The 21,791-nt window shown below is 30.6% G+C and overlaps 1 protein-coding gene across 1 annotated transcript; it reads right to left on the bottom strand.

Moving 5' to 3' along the window:
* Nucleotides 1–767: 767 nt before the first annotated feature.
* LOC116774350 (myosin light chain kinase, smooth muscle-like) lies at nucleotides 768–21,436 on the bottom strand. The gene is made up of 8 exons (XM_032667057.2): nucleotides 21,275–21,436; nucleotides 15,302–15,345; nucleotides 11,955–12,045; nucleotides 10,268–10,471; nucleotides 4,356–4,497; nucleotides 3,247–3,446; nucleotides 2,905–3,057; nucleotides 768–2,409 (listed from the first exon to the last, which is right to left on the bottom strand). Exons 2-8 carry the CDS (start codon nucleotides 15,333–15,335, stop codon nucleotides 1,251–1,253), a joined length of 1,983 nt encoding a protein of 660 aa, XP_032522948.2. The 5' UTR covers nucleotides 15,336–15,345; nucleotides 21,275–21,436; the 3' UTR covers nucleotides 768–1,250.
* Between the last annotated feature and the right edge of the window lie 355 nt (nucleotides 21,437–21,791).

The raw sequence follows: 21,791 nt of genomic DNA, 5'->3' as shown, positions 1-21,791 counted from the left end.
CATATTAGATAAAAACAATGCTAATTAATACATTAAAATATTATATTATAAAACAGATCGCTGTGAGATTATTGCCGTTATTATTAAAATATAAGGCACATTATTATGACTTATTTTCTATCTACACTAGCATAGCCTTCTCAGCCTTAATTCCTTAATACCAAACAAATAGTTATACTTTCAGGAGTATTCTATTTATAGTAATTAAAAATTGACCTAGAAAAAAATTATTTATAATAATACATACAAGATAATTTTAAAATGGCGTCTTTTGGCTTGGCAAGATCTATCATAGTTTGATGCCATTACTTTTATTATGATTTTTTATGTAATTATTAAATAAGAAAGAATTGTGGTTGCTTTTAATTCTTATCTTCTGGAATATCTTCGAATTTGGCTCCCATCCTTTTAAGCGCGATGACAGCGGCTACCGCCTTCGCCCAACGTTTCTTGATGACGTATCTCTTCAATTTAGCTTTGGTCACGTGAAGTTCAGTACAAAGAGCGGACTGGATCAGCCAAGGGTGAACCAACGTAGCTGATGCTGAAAGACGTTCACTGCGGACGCAATAATATTGTTTGATATAATTAATAGCTCCAAATATGATACACAGATATCTATTAAACTTTTTAATCTGTGAGTTTTTTCTAAACTGTCATAAACGACATTAGTTTGAGTAAAGAATATGTATGTCAAACCATACATTTAAGTGACGTGTGCTATGAGTTTTGCATGTTTCAAAGGAAAATATGAGAAAAAAAACATATATTTTTATAAAGCCTTATATTATAACAAAATACGAATTTAACAATAAATTATTATAAATTCATTATAATTAAGTACAGATAAGGAACAAAATTAGTTTTCGTCTGATTATATTTAATATGTATATTTATGTACACAAGAAAAAAAAAATTAATAATACAAAATTATTGTCTATTGTCAATGTAATTTCTTTATCTCAGTCTTGTCCGCAAGCTATTCCACAGAGCTTTGAGTATGAGGACTAGAATCGTGTAACACAACGTCATTTGTTCAGGAGACCCGCACGGAACTGATTTAATACGTTCAACATTCAAAAAAATAGCCTTCACTGATATTAAATTTTTGATTTGAGATCATTTGATTGAAATGAATTTATAATTTTCACTTTAATAAAAACGTAACTAAACATTGAAGCCTCTCCTGATGACAGGAAGCCTATCTTTTTGAATCGCTGTCACGGCACAAACCCTGTTTCAGACAAAATTCATTTGGAACTCGTTACATTGGACGTCATATTTTTGTTTTGGACTTTCTCGTCTGAGGACTGTCGTTTGAAGAAAGCTTGTAGACTGGATATCGAGTTCTGGGCTAGTTGGTTGGATTGCGACCATTCCAGGGATATTGATTGATGGCGGCCGCTCGTGGAGGTGCCTCCAGCCGTTCTTTCGCCCTCGACGCCGTCACTCTCCCCCCACTTTTCGAGCAAGTGTAATAGTAGATCTTTCGTCCTGTGCGCGTTATTATCGTCGCCGCGTCTGTAAGGCATCTGCCTTCCGTTTTCTTGTCCGTTGACTAGTTTGTCTATTTTTTCGCGTCTTCTATCGAATTCTTCTAGAAAGGTGCTCCTTTTCTCCGTCGGTTGTTCTGGTACGTCCCTGCTGGTGGTTGTGACTCTCTTCGACCTGGTGGACTTCGCCCAAGGCATTTTGCTCGTCATAGGTTTGACGGATTCCTTCTCCGTGAGAAAGCTCGAGTTGACTCTGTGACTAGACTTCGACATGTATATCTTTTTCTCCGCGCTGGTGTTGCCGTTCGTCAGGGATCGCGTTATGTTCCTCTCGTTTTGGTAGCCGTTAGCTGTAGTCTTCTCGTCCTTGCTGAACGCCTTTCCCTCAGCCACGTTCTTGTCCAGTTCGTGCGTGCTGTTGTTGTTCGCGAGGTCCGTGTTCATGGTGGACAACATGAACAGATGATCGGACAATTTCTTTATTTCCTCGGCCAGATTTTTTCTCACGAATATGTCTTGCTTTTTATGTAGGAAGCAGCTGCTGTCGGAGGCTCTTCTCTCTATGGGGTTGTATCTGGTGGTATGTTTGGGATCCCTCAGCGGCGGCGGATCCAGCTCGTCTTCATCGAAGACCATATCAGGGGAACTGCTCAAGGAGCTCCTCGGAGACGGCGAACAGCCTCCTATAGACGACCTTTCGCCATTAACGAGACACAGAATTTCCTGCGACTGATTATCGAACACGTATGGCGAGTTGGGATGCTCGCTCCATCTCTCAACGAAGAGTCGAAGATTGTCTTTAGCCACGTCCAGTTCGTGTTTTAGGGACTGGGATTTTTTCTTGGGCACGTCTTTCTTTGCATTCCTTTTGAGGAGCCACGGATGTCGCAAGCACTCGGTAGCCCCCGGGCGCGACCTGCGACAAAGACCCTTGTTACTATCGCCCCAACACCTTACATTAGCATCAGAAACAGGTGTTGAAATTATGCACAGACGAGAAAGTAATTAATCAACTAATCACTCTACAAGCTGATACTAAGATACGAAACTAGAGGGTGCTCGAAGTATATACATGTTGAAATGATGTTACAGATCCTGATTGACCGTCAAATGTTCCGGTTATGATATATACAGGGTGTTTAAGTTACAACTACAGTATAGAGAAGCTGAATCAGCACTACACTAAATCTATTGTTAGCGCATACTACAGGTTGTAGGTGTTGTAAGATTATTGATAAAATTCGGCTGTTTTATACAGTGTTGGACAAAATTGATGTGAACAAGGGTCTTTATCGCCAGGCTGTCTCGACGCAGCTTTGCATGAACTCGAATTATGATAATATTTAATTGATTTTCTACATTCTACAAAGCTCAAGCAAGCCCACAGCTAGTTTCTACCACATGTACTCACTCTTTGTCTTTAACTAGGAGTTTCCTTATGAAGTCCTTCGCGTCTTCTGATATCTCGTTGAAGGCTTCGTCGTCGAAGTCGTATTTGGCGATGGTCACGTTAGCCATGGTCTCTATGTCCGTCTCGCCCATGAACGGCGACAGACCCGACAGTCTGAAAAAATACATATGTCTAGTTTATAGCTACGACTAGATTATAATGAGATTGCGTTTGAATAAGCTTCTTGCAACTTTGAATGAATCAATATTTAGTGTATAATAATCGTAAATAGATATTTTAATATTATCTTTATGAGAATTCTCATACGAATTATCTTCTATATTATATTTATTGAACACTCACAATACGTAACATATTACGCCGACCGACCACATGTCCGTCCCGTAACCTATCTGGTCGAAGTTGACGACTTCCGGTGCGACGAACTCCGGGGTCCCGAACAGGACCTGCAACTTCTTCTCGGGATCGTAGAAGCGTGCCAGACCGAAATCGATGATTTTTATACGATTCCCAGTCTTCGTGAGACACAGAATATTTTCCGGCTGTAACGAAAGCAAACTTCTTATTAATTTACTAGTTTAATATTTGTTTCTTCGGATTACTACGCGTTATATTTACTTTGCAGCATCCAAAACGTCGGGAGTATGCAGTTATTAAAATAATATAATAACGCGTATGAAATCGGAAGAAAAAAAAAATAGTTTAAGCGTCAAACACTAACAAACAACATATATATGAATAAAACTAATTTTCTGCTCTTGCAATACTAATTAATATGTAGTCACGTAATAAAATTAGACATCACAATATGTCTATACGCAGGTTGTTAATCTAAAGTGTAGGTATTTGTAAATTCAAAGAGGATGACATTAAAAAAATTTGGCGCCGAAATAGTGACGTCGTTATGTCAATCGTAAAACTCAGTGGAAGCTTTTCCGTGATTCTGATTAACGACTTGGACCACAACCAAGATGGCGGATCCGTTATTGTTTTTAACAAGCTTTATTATCATAGTGTATTTTGTTCGTATCTCATCATACATTTTTCCACAGCTAAGAAAATTGTTGTGAAGTTTTTGGGACATAAAATTTATATCGTAAAAGAAAAAAAAACAAAATGGTTGACGTTTACCGCCAATAAGACCTTCATATACTAACGTATTATTATCAATATGCTTATCTTGAAAAATCGCTATATATCAATTAAGACTTCAGTCCAAAGTGCAATAACAATTCAAGTTAAAACCACCTTTCATATTTTTGTCTAATCGCGATACAAGGATATCAATGAGTTTATATTTTTGTCTTTGAAACTTCTAATCTAATGTCTATAAACTAATAAGAATTCTTACTAACTATATAAGAGATACTGATACTGGCAATGATTTTAATGGCAATAAAAAAAAAATCGATAGAATCTATTACCGACATTAATTAACTTGTACAACCTACCTTCATATCCAGATGTAGAATGTTCTGTCTGTGAACAAATTCTATTCCTTCACATATTTGTCTCATGAACACTGTACACGCACGCTCTGTCAACACGAAGTCTTCGTCTATGACGCGCTCGAACAACTCGCCGCCTGTGATTCTGAAAATCCAATTAGAATAAGAATACTGGCAGAATAAAACAGAGTTGGACTGTTGTCAAAGTTTTAAAACCTTTTCGTAGATTTGTTCCACATTTACTTAATTTATCTACAATCATTAATCTCAAAGAGCACAGACTTCTAAAATTATACAATTTGGACGATGTTTAAAGAATTTTAATAAATTTCACAAAAAATTATAAAGAATGTGGCAATTTTTTTTTTCATTGCCAAATGTGAGATTGTAAATTAATATAAACGATAGATGTTGGCGCCAAAATAAACTGAGCGGGTAAACAAGGTCGCTGGTGATCTGGTATCATCTGGGAAGCTTCCTGTATGCATTAGAACTTAGTTTATTGGAAATTTATTGCATGGAAGAAATTTATACTACACTTTAAGTATCGTCAGCCTTAGGAGAGGTTGAGGCAAATTAAAAAAAAAACTTGTCTAAAATAATAGATAAAAAATATATCACTTTTCCGTCTTCTTGTATATATAGTATTTAAATTATTTTGTTTGCATTGAATTGTTTACCCGCCGAATATATTATAAAATGAATGAAACCAATTCACGTGTTTTTCTCAATACAGCTGATTTTAAAAACGCTCACGTAAAAGCTTACGTCAGCTGTATTCGGTCAGTGTTTCTTGTTATGTATTAGTTTGAATATTTATAAACAATTGACGTAAACGATTTGAGATCGGCTGAGTAAATTAAGCAATGTGCTCATAGATTGTGTGGCAAATTAAAAAAAAATTCTGTCATAATTTCGTTTTTGTTTACATTAAATAATTATGACAACAATCAAGGTATTGTTATTCATATGATACATCTAATATGTGATAGTATTAGACAAATTATATGAGACAAAGTAGTCTAAATATAGCAGTCTATAGTATTTATGGCTCTTGCTTCATAACACTATATGTTTTGCAAGTTATTTATGCGCAAAATTTTTTTTTTACGATACTTTAAATGGTCACTTTTCATCTCTTTTGGATTATATTGCATGTCATAAAAAAGCTTAATGCAATACCAATAAAAAGTGTATTTATTATATGTAAATTATATACAAATATGTCAGCAAATTTACATTACGAGACAGAGAAAAATATATATAAAAATACACATTATATTCATAGCGTTCGCTAGCCCTATAATATGAGATCAAGATGGCGTCCTCCCAACTATTTATCTACACAATTGTTACGATAATAAACTCAAATAAATATAAGAAAAACATATATAAAAATAATGCATACATATTATAATGAATATTAATTGGAAATTTACATATATTTGCGATAAAATAATAGTAAGGGACTGTTGAGTTGTGGCGTGATGCCAACTATGCGATGTAATAATTGACGCTCACAGATAAAAAAAAGTTTTGTTTGCTACTAGATACATACAAAGTATTTACCGTTTCTCATTCAATAATAAAAAACTGTTAACGCTGGACCTGTCGTTTGATCGTGCAAACTGTTGGCAAGAATACTACGAGTTATAAGTAAATAGTCCAATAGAATTCTATGTTATGTTAGAGAAAGGTTTAGAGGTTTTTTTGCGCAGATTCAAAATAATCAAAGCTGAATAGCCTTCAATTGTTGACAGATAATTATAAAAAATATATATTTAAAATATGTTTTATCTGAATAGAAGACTATTCTCAACTCAACATTACTCCTTTTAATACTTCTAATACTTTTAATAATTCTATACAAAATAAATTTAATTTGTAAGTTAAGTCTTTATAATCTGTGTATATATAGTTTTGTATATGAATAAAAAAAAAGTCTCCGTCTGTGACTTTAAAATCCTTAATAAATTTTATTAAAGCATTTATTTGATATTAATATTTTTCTGTCTTATATTTATTGTTTATAACTTTATACAATACGAAGACAAACAAACTTATATTTACTTGAGTTCCTCTTTTGGTTTGTGATATTTATTTAAAAAACAAAATTTTGACACGATTCAGAATCTATGCAAAGAATTTTCATGACATATGCTTTTGTAGGTAAAATTTTATTTTAAAAAATATAAAGATTTCCATTGCGAGTCATTTGTTTTTAATGTTGAAGTTGTAAATACGTAATTTTAAATGAGACGAAACTGTGGACAGGCATTAGTTGTCAGTGAAGTTATATATATATATATATATAACACTGAATAAGGAAGCACTTTAAACACTAACGTGATTAATTGCGATGTTAACACAAGTGCAACATTTTAACGTAATGGGATAATTGTCAATTGTCATTTTATTTACATCGGATATAAGATTAAGTTGCACAGATTATGTTCTAATAGTTTAAAATTATAACATGCTCCATTTTTTTTTTCGACAGTCCGATGTTGGCATTGACAATGACGAGCGGGAAAACCATGTAGGTTGTATGCTTTACGCATCGGAGTTATCTGTATGAGTCAATGTGAAAGCTCAAAAGATCTTTGTTTATATAACTGTGTTTAATTTGGATTTTAAGGTGACCTCTGAACTGGTTAGATAAAATCCAAACACACTTTTTGTGTGTCATATTTATATTTAAAAGCTACTTGAGTTTCCGATGATGAATTTTTTTTTCACATCCGTCAAATGACAAATTTTTGACAGGTTCGCAGATGTCAAAATATACAAAAAGGTTTTACACAATAACCTCTTTTTTGTATTTTTTTTTCATCAGCGCTAAATAACCTTCTAAATAAAAACGAAACTATAATTAATTTGTTGAAAGCCAGCAGCTGACGCCGTCCATCGTCACGACCTAATTACAATACCTGACTTATCAGCACATTTATTTTTAGCAATTATTCTTTTAATTAACACCGATAAGCTATGATAATATGATATCTAAGTACAAATATAAAATTGATTTGTGTATATTAAAAATTTATAAGTAAAGTACCTAAGCTTAGCGAAATCGGAGTAAATTAGGAAAAAAGTCGAGGAAATATATTATTAAAAATAGATGCGAAACTATTTATCTTTGATTAAAAAAAAACAGTATACGTAAAAATCATGGTTAAATCTCTTTAAAAAACATCCAAGGACATTTAAATCTATAATTTTTCCATGGTCTATGTCAATTTTTCCGCTCACCATACGACTCACCGGCACACATCCTAACACACTCGTGTCATGAATACTAACACGCTGTAAGCAATTGTATTGTCCCTTTGAATCGCAGCTGGGAACTAAAACGGTTCAGTTAAATATGTACCCAACCTTTACGTTTTTTTAGTATATTTGGCTTTAGTACTTGTTGTTATAATTAATAATATCTATTAAAATTTTGTGGATTTTTGTTCATTAAACTAATGTTCAACTTACGTTAATTAATTTATTTACAAAGCTCTTCGTCAGTTATGTTTTACAAGTCTTGTCTTGTCAAGTTGGATTGAATTTTTTGTTACGTATGGTAACTTAAATTTTAAATTAAGTATCAACTTATTGCTATATACAGTTGAAGTTCAATGTGAAAGGTATGGTGGTAATGTAATTAAAGGTTTACATAGTTTGTGCTATGTGAAAATATAAGCTCTGTGAACTTACGTATGACGCACGCGTATAAAATATTAAAAAATAATTGTTTTGATCGAAACAGCTTAACTTAATTCGTTATAACTTCATCACCAGATAGTTCACTTTATATGAAAATGCGTTAAGATTGATGTAAAAAACTCTTTATGTTTGTATGAAAAAATCCTATATATTTCTTCGTATGTAATGATTCGATATCTGCCTCTAACCTATCAACGCCTGTGTCTAGTAAATCTATTTCTGTATTTCGTTTCAATAAAACAAAAATAATCCTGACCTACCTCAACATTAACCGTATTTTTTTTTAATTTTAGCATGCTGTGAGTCACGAATGATTGAATGAACGAACAGTTTTGGAATGAATTCACGAGTGAACGAGTGTATGATTCAGTACACCCACATTTAAACTAATTATTACAATAATTCACATGACATTGGCATGCGCCGCATTTATAATGAACTTAAAATAGATGTTTGTGAATTTTATTAAATAATTAGGTGCACCTTCATTAGTATGATACAATTTATTCTTTTTTTAAACACACATTAAATACAAGGTTTTAACTATTCAACCGAATCTAATTTTGGCTGTATACATATGTTTATATTGAAACTTTTTGATTACAAAAAGTTTGCATTGCCGAACTAAGTAGTTTAATTTTTAAACTGTACTTATGAATGAAAAACTACGAACTGTCTGTATTTAGTTTGATTTTGCCGACTCGTTGTTAGGTAACGTGTCAATCGTCGCCCGTGTAACATTTGCACTATTTAGTTTGCAATCAGTACTGTCAAGATCAATTTTCATGTCTGATGGTCTCGTGACTGTGTCATTTACTGAATTCTTGCCAACACAATAATATGTTACCATTATATATTTAACACCAGCATAATCTTTCAGGAAATTATTAATTATGTCAATATGACTAATTACTAAATGTTCTACCTATCGAGAATCACCACAACACGTTGTATTTAAAATTAAATTACTTGGAATTTAATGGTAAGTATGATATGAAAAAATAAATCAGTGCCAGTTAACAGCAACATTGGCATTATAATCGTCAACAAAAAGAAATATATAAAATAAAAATATAATAAAGACATTATTCATATAAGTCTATAATGAAAGTTAATTCAGCAAAATTATTATCTACACACATATTTTTTTACGGTTATTTTGTTTGCGATTATCTTTTATCGTTCAAAAATTTTAAATACATTTCTTGTTTAAAAGGAACAAAAAAAAATTTACTTGTAATTAATACGATATGTTAAGTTGAATTAATAGACGCTATTCATAATATATAATAAGATTGTAGTATACATCATGAGACCTATTAAAAATTCAGAACTGCTTGCTATAAAATGCAAATTAACCATTCCATTTAAATGTCAGAAAGCGAACGCATATAATGTTTCTATGTCGGCTTACATGAAGTATAAGGGTATGACTACTACAGAGTATATTTTTTAGATGTTTCATTAAAGAAATGCTTTGAGTAGAACAGTACAGTATACGTGTTGTGGTGATTTCATCGTCTTAAAACTACAACGAACATTCAATGAGATCGAAGACTTTGCGAGCATACGTTTAAAAAAAGCTAATATTTCGGATTTACTCCTCGTTTTTTATTATTTTAAACTACGAAATCCCGACGTTCCGGTTACTCTGCAGCGACCGTGATACTACGCACATATTCTATCTTATATGAACAGTAAAACGAATTATTGTAAAATGTTCCAATACTTAATATTAAAAATATCTTAAATATCTTTTTTGTCATATATGCTTAGCATGATTTTGAATCGTACTCACATAAGGCGTTTCCTTTCTCATTCAATAACTTATCAAAAATATAATTTGTGAAGATTTATGAATGACTGTTAACGCTCCGTATTCAGTGTGACAAGGCAAACTTTTGGTAAGCATAACGAACGATATATTTTTCCAGGTGACCAGGTCTTATAGTACTAGTGTAAGTAATAAATTAGTTTCTATTTGAACACCTGGAGGTGATTCCAAATGCTCACACCTTTCCTCTTATCGCCAAACCGAATACAGGAAGTGCCACTGTATTATCATGTAGTTGATTTTAATTTGCTGAAGTTAGTGAATGTGTTGTTAACATCATAAACGTATAAAACAAAGTCGCTTTCTGTCCCTGTATCCCTATGTATGCTTAAAACTTTAAAACTACGTAATTTATTTTCATACTCACAGCTCAAGCACGACGCACATGCATTTCCCCCACTCGTAAGCGTCATACAGTTGTATAAGACGCGGATGTCGTAGCCTCCTCATGACATCAACCTCCCTCTCCACGTTCCGCCTCTCATCTCTTCGATTCACCGACACCAGTTTCGCAGCCAGCTCCAACCCTGTACTCTTCTCGCGGCAGAGATATACAGTGCCGAATTTACCCCTGGAAGGGTTTCAATTATTACTGAATAACTGCTTTTTGTTATGTATCTATTATCGCCTGCCATTTTTTTTTATTTCGTATCAAAAGAAATTAGAATCAAATATTTTTTCAACGAACGAAACGAATGTTCACTATTTTGTAATTTGTTACGCACTATGAAATTTCTAAAACATACTCTTATCTTATTTCAACTTTTATCTTAGAGATTGAGAAATATATCGAAATTGAGTTATTGTAGACTGAAGATAAACTCGACGACTAATAAATTCTTTGCTCATAAAGCAAAAAAAATAATAATAATCAAAATGCATGTTTTTTGAAACTATTTTATGGTATTAAATTTTCCTTTGAAAATCTTTAAAATGTTACAAGGAAAAACAAATAATTTTATTTATAGTAAAAATGTCGATCGATGCTATATAAATATTATTTTAAATATAATGATAATTCATAGATATATAAATGACATAGTTTTAGAACTTTTAGCGTAATATAGTGGTTCGTTGAACTGTCACTAGTATTTTGACGAGCTCTGGAGGGATCAAAATATCTATTACTTTTTACTTATTTTTATCTTAATATTTGTACATCTATAAGTTGACTGTAGTCCTAATTTTGTATATTATAACACTATTAATAACCTAACCACCTGATTGAATCGTCAAACTAAAAACATGCAGTTTAAAGTTCTTCATTCATAAACCTTGACACGATAGTATCACCGTCGATCGAACGACAAACTATAAGTGTCACAGTTTAGTTTGGCGATGCTAATTAATGGTAAGAGTTAAGACTAAGTGCTTACTAAACATAAAGTGTATAGTATTTAAACTAAAACATATATTGCTGATATTTTTATTATATTATTAATAATTTGTTTTTATACCAATACAGGTTCTAGATAATGAAGACGTTATTTCTATTACAAAATTTATAATACTTATAAGATCAAATTAAGATACGATTGGTATAATGCTTGATTTTCAAAGGTCATTTAAATTTAAAGATAAAATAATTCGTATACAGATTAAGTTATTATCATGTAATCTGGAAGTAAAATTTCGAATCGAGTACACTGCGACTTTGATTCGTGCCTCTCGACTAAATGTCTAATTCCGTTAAATTAAGATTATTCGTTCGTATTTTTATATTATAAAAATTAAGGATAATTAACATTCAAATCGGAATTGACATATATATATTGAATTTCCCTTTCATACGTCAAATTCTTTACTAAAAAAAGTACTCGCAATTATTTACGTTTGTCAATATAATAAACTTTGTTACATATTATACTAGATCATTTATAATAAATAAAGAGCGCTTTATGTCAAAATGTTTAAGTATTAGATTAAGTTGTTTGTATTAAATTTAATAATAATAATTTTCATACAATAATAAATAACGGTTGGTTTAAAATTTAAATGATCGATTTATGTCTGAAGCAGTTCTGATAGGTACTGGGTGTGATCGAGGAACTCACCTTCCAATCTCCGATAGCATTTCAAAGTAATCATTAACATCGCTGTTCCTCTTGATGGTCACATCTCTACACGGAAACGGTGGTTCAATTTCTGTAATAAAATTCACATTATTTTTATTATGAAATTATGTTTTGGTTAGTGACATTGTTAAGACGTAAATCTTTCGCGATTATTCATTTATATAAAATGATACATATTTTCGGATTGCTATGCGTAATCTTATAAGCATTATTAGGTTCGTTTCAAATTTGGTTAAGTACAGAGAGGACGGTGGAGGTGAGTGTTTAACGCGCATTAGATAGGGACCCTTTAAACCTACACCTGGGTCGCAAGGCCCAGGCACTGTTGAAGCTCCTCTCCCTACAATGCGAAGGACCCGGCACGCGCACGGTGAATCTATGGAATGCTGAGAAGTTTCGTCTCATTTGAAACTACATACTCGCGACGTTTCGGTTACTTTGCAGCAACCTATCACGGGCAGACGAGACATTATTTTAACCATTTCCTTAAAAAGGTAAAGCCTTATCATATTTATGAAGATATTATCGAATTGCAAGTTTCTTATACATTTTTTTTTTCGCCTTTTGATGTGCCTGTTTAACAGTAATTTAATAACGTTTTAAAAAAATACTTCGGTGAAATTAAACTAAATATTTTGTTAATCTATTTTTGAATTTGATATAGTAATCGTATAAAAAGGGTACTAAATTTTGTTCCATATTATTTTTAGTTCATTAATAAAAATGTATTTATTCCCATCATAACAGTAACGGAAGTGTTACAAAGATGAAAGTGTTCGATCTCATCTCACTTCCTACTAACTGTAACTTCAATTGACATTTCACTGTTAATTAATACGATAGTTATAAAGAACTAGATAATCGTGTTCTTTAGAAAGTAATCTCGATATTAATTGTGACGTTTTTGGCAACACTTCAAGAATTCGCAGGTTTTTGGTGCAAGCGTTATCTGAGTTGTTTAGTCTCATGTAATGGCGCCGCACGTCGAGTAATACGGTTGTAATCAACAGATATTTAAATTGTTAGTGTTATGATCTGAAAACTTTGGTCAAATAAATAAAAAAGTTGACATTGAAAAAATATTCCACGATTCCAGTGCGAATGAAGCCATAGCTTTAAAAAAAATGTAATACTAATGAGATCGGATACTCAGCCTGGCAGAGAGTTTTAAAACGAAACAAACTTGTGGTATATATTCAGCCAATATTGTTATAAACTGTCGGCATAGTAAAAATCAACCTTATGCGGATTTGTGAAAAAAAAAAATTATAAGGAAAGAGCCCATTATTGAATATAATATATAGTCGCTTCATTGACTATGCTGGATGTGCATATGCTAAATTGTATTTAATTCGGAACACGCTTTGCATATGTATAAAATTTATTATAATAAGAATAATGACTGATAAATATACAGGTAGTTATTCCTTAACATGTTAATGATTTCATTTTGAACTTAGGCATACATACTTTATGCCGAGGCCTTTTAAAAATTTGTTAGATAAAAAAAGACAACTTTTTTTTAACATTGGCTGTATATAAATGCTATTCGAGCTCGTTTAATAAAACATATGTATATTTAAATATAGATTTATTTGGGTTAGTTTAAAAACGTCGACCGACGTTGTTTATGACAGCGACCTTCATAATGAACGGTATTGATGATGCGAGGAATCCGTCTTTAAAAGACCCTCAACGATTTATTCGAAGCGCGAAAAAAAACACGTCAACATCTAAAACTTGTGTGTGCGTGTGTGAATTTGTATGTGTGTGTATATACTTATACATATTTATGTGTGTGTACATTCAACTTACACAATTAAAGACTGTGACTAAGACGCAGTCGATTAGACTAGAAAATATATATATTTTTGTTGAGTGGATCTCAAAATACTTGGTATGATTTATATATATTATTCTTGGATATGATGATAATATAAGAATGTATTAAAAACTACGTGCCGCTAAGAGATTTTCGCATCCCACTTATATATAAAAAATATATTATTTGTTTAGTCACATTAAACGAAGTGTTATGATTAAGTACACTTGCCTCTTAATTGCTCTTAAGCATTACTATGTTTTGAAATTATCCGAGTTATATTCGAAAGCTGTAAACATTTCGCTTCTATTAGGAAAATATATATTTTTTCTTTAATGAAATTAATATAAAAATATTAATATATAAAATTTAAGATATTTTTTTTATATGTCAAGATTTATTTTGTAATATGTCTACGAAATGCGTCACCGATGATCTATTTATCTTGAGATGAATGAGCTCTAACCTGTGCATAATTATAGATTAGGGATTGCGGATGTGACGTCACCACTTGTCATTGTTTTGTTAGTAATATGTTGTATAGATTGGAGGGAATCCAAAATTACATTATATTTAATAATGTTTTTATTTTGGTTTTGTATATTTAAATTTATAAAACGAGACTCTATTTTAGTGTTTGGCGTTATTATTTTTTAAAGAGAAAATATTAGATTTATAAAGAAAAAAACAAAAAAATGCTCATCTCTTTTATAAAAAAAAAATCAAGACGTTTTGAAAAATTCAATAGTTTTACCCAAACCTTGATTTATTTAAAATTTAAATTATTATCATGACTTCAAAAATTCAATAATATGTATTAATAGATATTAACAAATCAAAGATATTTTATAAGAAAACTATTTGCAGTTGGTAAACTAACTACAGCTTATGTCGGCATATTTTGAAATGGTTTTTGAACAACAAAATTGTTCGTCTTTTCACAAGACTATTTTTATTTATTTTACAGTTAACTTTAATATGAATAATTTCACTTCAAAATAGTCATATTCGTCTGTTGCCAACACCTTTGGATGGATGTTATGTATTGGATTCTGAATTCTTCAAGTTTTGACCTAATTAAAATATATATGCTATCTATCATATTAAAAATTATTTTTAACATTTTTAAGTTTTATAACTATAGTAAATATTTATGAATAATACTTCATTATTGACGTAATTAAGAGTCCAATGGCCATTGATATTAAAAAGCAGTATAAGGAAAAAACATAGAATCTTCGTTATAATTTCATTATTTTATATTTTTGTTTAGTATAAATATAACTGTGAAATGTCAAATCGAATAAAATCTATAGCGTATACATTGAACGTCGTCGAAGCACTTACGATTCTAAAATTAAGATGGATTCCAATCTTCTGCCAAAAAACGTATTTGTTTATTAAGCGAATATTGTTTGTAACGTTCCATATCAGTTGTGTGTGACAAAAAAAAAATCAATTAATTAATAGTCATTATTATTATTATGATTTTTTTTTTATTTACCTCCCACCGGATCTGTTTCGTCGACGTGGATCATATCGGATGATCTGAAAAAAAGTGAAAGTCATTAAAACAACAAATAAAAAAAAGTGTTTATTTTATTCATTATAGGAAATTTATTTTATAAATTATAATAAAATTAATTTTAAAACACGTCACTTGATTGACACACCTTTACTTTGGATCGCTATTGAATATTATAAGTGACGTCATTCTAAATCCAAAATGGCGGAACTCTCCAAGATGGCGAACTAACATTCGTGATATGTGAATCAGATAATAATATGTCCTAAACTCTTAAGATTTTCTATATGAAAAAACTAAACATCAAAGCATTTAATATTATATAAAACTAAAAATGAGTACATTAGAGCAAGATAAACCAAGCTTGTATCAATAGATGGGGTAATTACTGTAAGAATTCAGAAGAATATCGCAAAATGTAATATAACATACACCTATTTATTCAGAATCTGTATTAAGATGTGATAAAACAATTCTCTAGTTGAATCATCTCGATTTATTGTGACTTTAACCCTACTCGAACTTTTATAAATGTTCTTAAGGATGCATGTAAACATTAATTTGATTTAATAGTATATATAATACATACAGTATATATATATATATATACTGTTTATTCTTACACGATCTAGTGTCATCTTAAGACAATAAACGTTTTATTCAATACATTATATACCTAGTAGGTCCGCCTGTTCAAGGACATTCTTTGTTTACAAGTCTCAAAGTTGCCCATATAATTAGCTCAACATCTGGGTCACCCATTCGGGTTTACGGGCGGTGACTTTAAGAATATAACGAGTTTATATAAATTGTAGTTTATGTACATATAAAAATAATATTGATAATGTTTATATAAAAATAAAAACAGAAACTAGAACCGAGAGAAGGGAAGTGAATGTTGATGGATATAAGTGTAGAGGAAGACGGAAGATGGTATACTGTATAGAAGTACGCTCTGAGACGACCACGAGGGTGTGGGAAACGAGAAGATATGATGAATAAATTTTTAAAATAAATAGGTATATTTCGTATATAATTCATATATACATTTTCTCAATTGTAGAATATTCTTTACTACATAAATAAATTAAGATAACTATATATAATAATTATTCAGGTAAAACCCGTTCGAACAAAGACCTGTCGAGTGTCTACATTCAAGTCAGGACAACCAAATAGGCGCTGTTGTTATACTAAACGTATTTTTATAACCTACATGTATGTATTATATCAACTGTATGTCCTTGTACATTTTGCTTGCCAATTTTGTACTACTACGCGTATTTTATTGTTTTTAAAAACTACATGCTCCCGACGTTTCGGATACTTTGCAGCAACCGTGATCACGGGCAGACGATATGTGAACACATCAATTGTGAACATAAAATACGTGAAGTAATCCGAAAAATGTTAGTATCATTTAAATTAACACTCACGAAAGTCTTACATCTCATTACTATACCACTACCACTGTTTCTTTAGTCGAACTAACAAACATACTTTTAATAAATCTCGTAGTGAGGGAGAAAAACTAGAAGCTGTCTGTTTAATTTGGCAATACAAACTCGTGATAAGCTTATAGCACTACTGTGTTTCTTACTATCAGTGTTTATTGTCTTAATAAATAATAATCATGTACTATGTATGACAGCGAAATACTTCACGTTTTATGTCATATAGTTAAGTTATTTCAAATTTTAATATTATAATATTAATATGTAAGGTGAGTTTCAATTTGACTTTATGAGAGAAAAGGATGATTTGATTTTATTAACCCATTTAAAAACAAAAAGTATTTACTGTGTTATTAAAATTAAGTACATTTTTATAAAAAAATTATAAATTAATATCATTATCATTGACCAATAAGGTTTTATGAAAACATATGTACTTTCTTATTCATATATTATTACGCATTGTTTATCTTCTGGGTTTGATATAAGGTTAGTGAGAAAATTTAATTAAATTCGGTATAAAAATGTTCTGTGGAAAAATTATTTACGTCTAGAAATTTTATAATAACCTGTTAAGTAAAATTAATAAAGTTATGTTCCTAACATTGCGTCGCTTAAGATATTGTAAAAGTATTTCTTTTCAAAATCGATAATATATATATAAATCCGGGATGTGTCTTTATTTTATTATTATTTTTATCATTCAAATTACTACGATATACTAATATATAAAAAAAATTACTAAGCATTCTTAGAACAATATTTTACCGACAAGTTGTCTAACAATCTATACTGAGGTTGTTTTCAGAAGCCTCATCTTAAGTTCACGCGGAATCTAGATTAGCTCCCGGATTTAAGTCTAGTATCGGTGTCTAGTGGCGAGAGTAGATTGAGATCAAAATACATCTCAGCATACATTCACTTAAGACTTTTACTAGGAAATTATATCTAACGAAACGGGTCACAGTATATGCTTAGTATAACAAATTATTTATTAATTCGTGCTCATTCAAGTATAAACTTTTAAATAAAATTTTACGGTCGATATCTCAAGACATTTTGTATGAGAATTAAAACTTTAACAGAGTTAAAATTAAGCATGCATTTATATAGATATTTTAATTGGAACTGCAATATTTCGACATCATCACAAAAAAGTTTTTATATGTATAAAAATGACATCGACGTTGACTGGAAATTAAAAAAAAAATTCTTCAAAAAATAAAAAAATTGAAATAGATTAATCATTAATCCATTCAATTAAAGTTTTTTTTTCCATTCACTCATAATAAGATCCGGATCGTGGACCAGCTGAAATATTTTCCCATTTTAAAATGATATTTATATCAATCAAGGAAGTGCCAACGTCTGTCTGGTCGTGTTATACTATTGTGGACTTCTATTGGCATCTGATTGGCAATAAATTTTGAACGTAAGTCAAAAGCAACACACGTTATACTTATATTAACGTATTTAATTATGGAAACAATTGAATTAGGAACAATAATATTTTTTTTATATAATTATCAGTGTATTAATATTTCACACTTATATCCGTGAGGAATATTTTTTTTTTACAATAAAAATAAATAAAATTCCTACTTTAAAAGTAGTCTGGTTACTCTTCAATACTTCAATTATAAACCATCGAAAGTCCCATAAAATTTGGCCTGAGTGTTACAGAGATTAGACGACCCACAGACAAACAGACAGACAAAAAATTATGAAAAACATTATATTTGCATATACAGAATACATCTATATTAATAAAGTTAAACGTTATTTTATTATAACAAAGAGACACTTAAATTTAATTCAGTCTGTCGTCTCTGTGTGCGTAATGTAGTCGTCTATTGTATTATTTTGAATACGACGTCACGGACGGTGTAATTGTATTATAAAGCCTTGTAATAATTTTAATTAACGACGCTACTTTATTGATACTGTTTATACAGTGGGGAAATAAAAGTGACACGTATTAAGGCTGACATAATATAATGCACATTCTATAGAACTACTTGAAATTTTTTTTTTCTCAATTGGCATAAAATTAAGTATACAGATAAAACATTGAAAAATTTTTTTTTTACTTCGATATTTGACAAATATACATTTTTAAAATAAGTTATTTTATTCTAAAATCATAAAGGTTCTATAGCAGTCATAAGGCCCGTGACATTTCACTGTCACATTTTCAAAACCTCAATGCGAGACCCGCTTTGATAGAACGGGTCGACGACATCGCTTTCCAAACCGGTTCGAGATAAACTGTTACATATTACCAACATATAAATGTTAAGAAAAATATAAAAACTCCTTTATCCCAGGACTTTTTGATATAATTTAAAATAAAAAAAAATCTCTCCAAAGAGTTCTTGTAGCGAATTACGAATTGCTCCCGTGGCATAAAGGAATTATATTTAAGTACAGCATTGTAACAAAAAGTGGGTCCTCTACGTAACTGGTGGGACTGGTTGTTATCTTTATTTACTGCGAGATTGGCTGAATTTTATTTATGAAGGATTAAATGTAATGACATTTTATGAATATTTAATATGCTTTTATATGTGTGACAGTGTAATGTTGATATTTAATATTTATACGTTATTTTCTTGCTCTTTTTAAAGGTTATAGCAATTTAAAACATAATAATTTTGTTTCATTTTTATACTTTTTGTCTATATTTCATCGTATATAGATGAAAGACCTTTATAATTTCGCTTCTGTTTATTTATGTCAGTGAAGTAGAGTAATTATTTAAATTGATATCTATATATCAACTTCTATTCAATAAGGATAATAATTATATGTTATTATTATATTATATTCTAAATTAATTCCTATTAAGTCATACAAAATTCGTTGATATTAATAATAATCGATAAAATGTTTACCACCGCATATTAATATACAAATTTTTAAACACATATCAGGCCTTAAATTTAGAATAAAAAAAATATGTATGATTCGATATTTCTGGTCGAAACTTAAATACCAGTTCAAGTGAAGAAAAGTAGATACGACGCTCGTTTTAGTTACACGTACATTATTAAAGTGCTCAAGGTTTCACGATTTTTTGATGATTACGTTACAAAATGTTGTTCACGAAATTCACTTTGTAAAACATAGCAACACTTTCTTGCGGTATTTAGTGCCTTCAATAAAAAAAACTCGTTGCGCAAGCATTAAAAGGCACGTAGGTAATGTCATTGAAATAATTTAGTTTTGATAATGATTTCTTTGTTGATAAGATATAAATATTAATAAGTGACGACTATTAGATTGTACTGTCATAAATAATGAGGCTACATTATAGATTAATACACTGAGGAGAATAATTTTAAATTGTTTTTAATGATAATAGGTAGGTAGTAATTAGGATGTTCTAAATATAAATGTTTATCCATAAGTAACTAAGTTATGGCTTATAATTTACTTAGTGTGCTCTAAGAGATGCAATTTCCGAGTAACCAGCAATTCATTCACTCATTCGTTCAGGCATCTGTCACTAAGTCAGACTGTCATTGGCTTTTGTCAAGAAAAACAACTCTGTTCAATCTTTTGTTATATTATTTTGAAATGCAATATAATATATTGCTTAATATGAATTACACAAATCATTTTCAATGGTCAATATACCTTAAAATAAAGCAAATATATTTTACAAAACCATCCTTAATATATATATAAAGAATAATTGATTTATTTTAAAATCTTTTCGAATTCAACCGCAACATTTATACCAATTTAGTTTTTACAATATTTAATGTCAATTTGTAATAAGAATACAAACTGGTTACTCATAATGGGCTTTCTCCGTGAAATATATCTGGTAATTAAAATTTAAACGCTATTTAATTACCTATTTCATTGATAAAAATAAACGAGTTATACAATCGCATTTTTTCCACCTAACCATTTTATGTTTTTTTTGTCCATAAAATTTCCCTTTTCAGTTCACTTTTAAAAGTTTTATCGCGAGAATTATTACAAAATGCGACTTAAAAAGGGAAGATAATAATATTTTATTGGAGACTTAAGAACATTGAGCGCTAACAAATGTAAATTATATTGTTTCTTGTTGGTTTTATTGTCTGTACAAACTAAGTTCAGTATTGTGATATCTATAGTGACCAAGTCGTATGCAGAGTCCCATACAAGGTATGATTAAATGAGACACTTCATTAACTGACAATCTGAGTAATAGATCTTTATCTATCCAACTAATCTTATCGCTAATAAAACGCCAATAGCCAGTTGAAACTGCAATATGAAAGCAATATACAGCGTTTTTATTTATACAAAAATTTGACTTCTTGCAATTGTAAACTAATAAACAAACATACGGTCAAATCGAAAAGTATGTTAAATCAATTCTCTCGCCTACATATCGCCATAATGGATGAAAGAAAGGCCTGACCCGGTAACATGTGTAAAATAAAACCGAATTCCGTCTATATCTCGTCATTAATATAATGTCTGATGGACTTTAACTCACCGTGTCCACTTTAGCGTAAGTTCATTTATATTTGTTATGCACACAACACTGAAAGCACTGAAGTTTGAACGTATTGTAACACAAACTTATTGTATCCTTGACAGCTATCTGGCACAAGCTAGCGACGCGAGCGCTTGGCGGCGACTGGCGGTGCGCGGGCGTCCGTCGACGAATCTAATTTTATCGCGCTAGTAATACGAGATAAAGGCGTTCTTTAATGGAACTTTTTATTATAAATTTTTTGTTTGTTTTGTATGAAATCGAGCGGACAGCCTCATCGGATACTGGATAGTCTTGCTTAATCAGCGGCCTTGTTGAAATTCGCGCTTAGTTCCTTCAACTTTGCGATAGAGCTTTTGCTTTTACTATTTTACGCGGAGCAGGAGTTTGAATTATTGGCTATCAACTTTTAGTTATACAGTCGCAGATTATTATTCGTTAGTTTTAATGTTTGACTAACTTTTTATATAAAAATTAACAATCAATCAGCGTTTACATTAATTCGTGACTTATATAT

This window comes from Danaus plexippus, chromosome 26 (assembly GCF_018135715.1).
Source record: "Danaus plexippus chromosome 26, MEX_DaPlex, whole genome shotgun sequence".
NCBI classification, from domain to species: Eukaryota; Metazoa; Arthropoda; class Insecta; order Lepidoptera; family Nymphalidae; genus Danaus; species Danaus plexippus.
The sequence above is the reverse complement of the archived record's forward strand: the minus strand, read 5'-3'. Positions and strand labels throughout refer to the sequence as shown.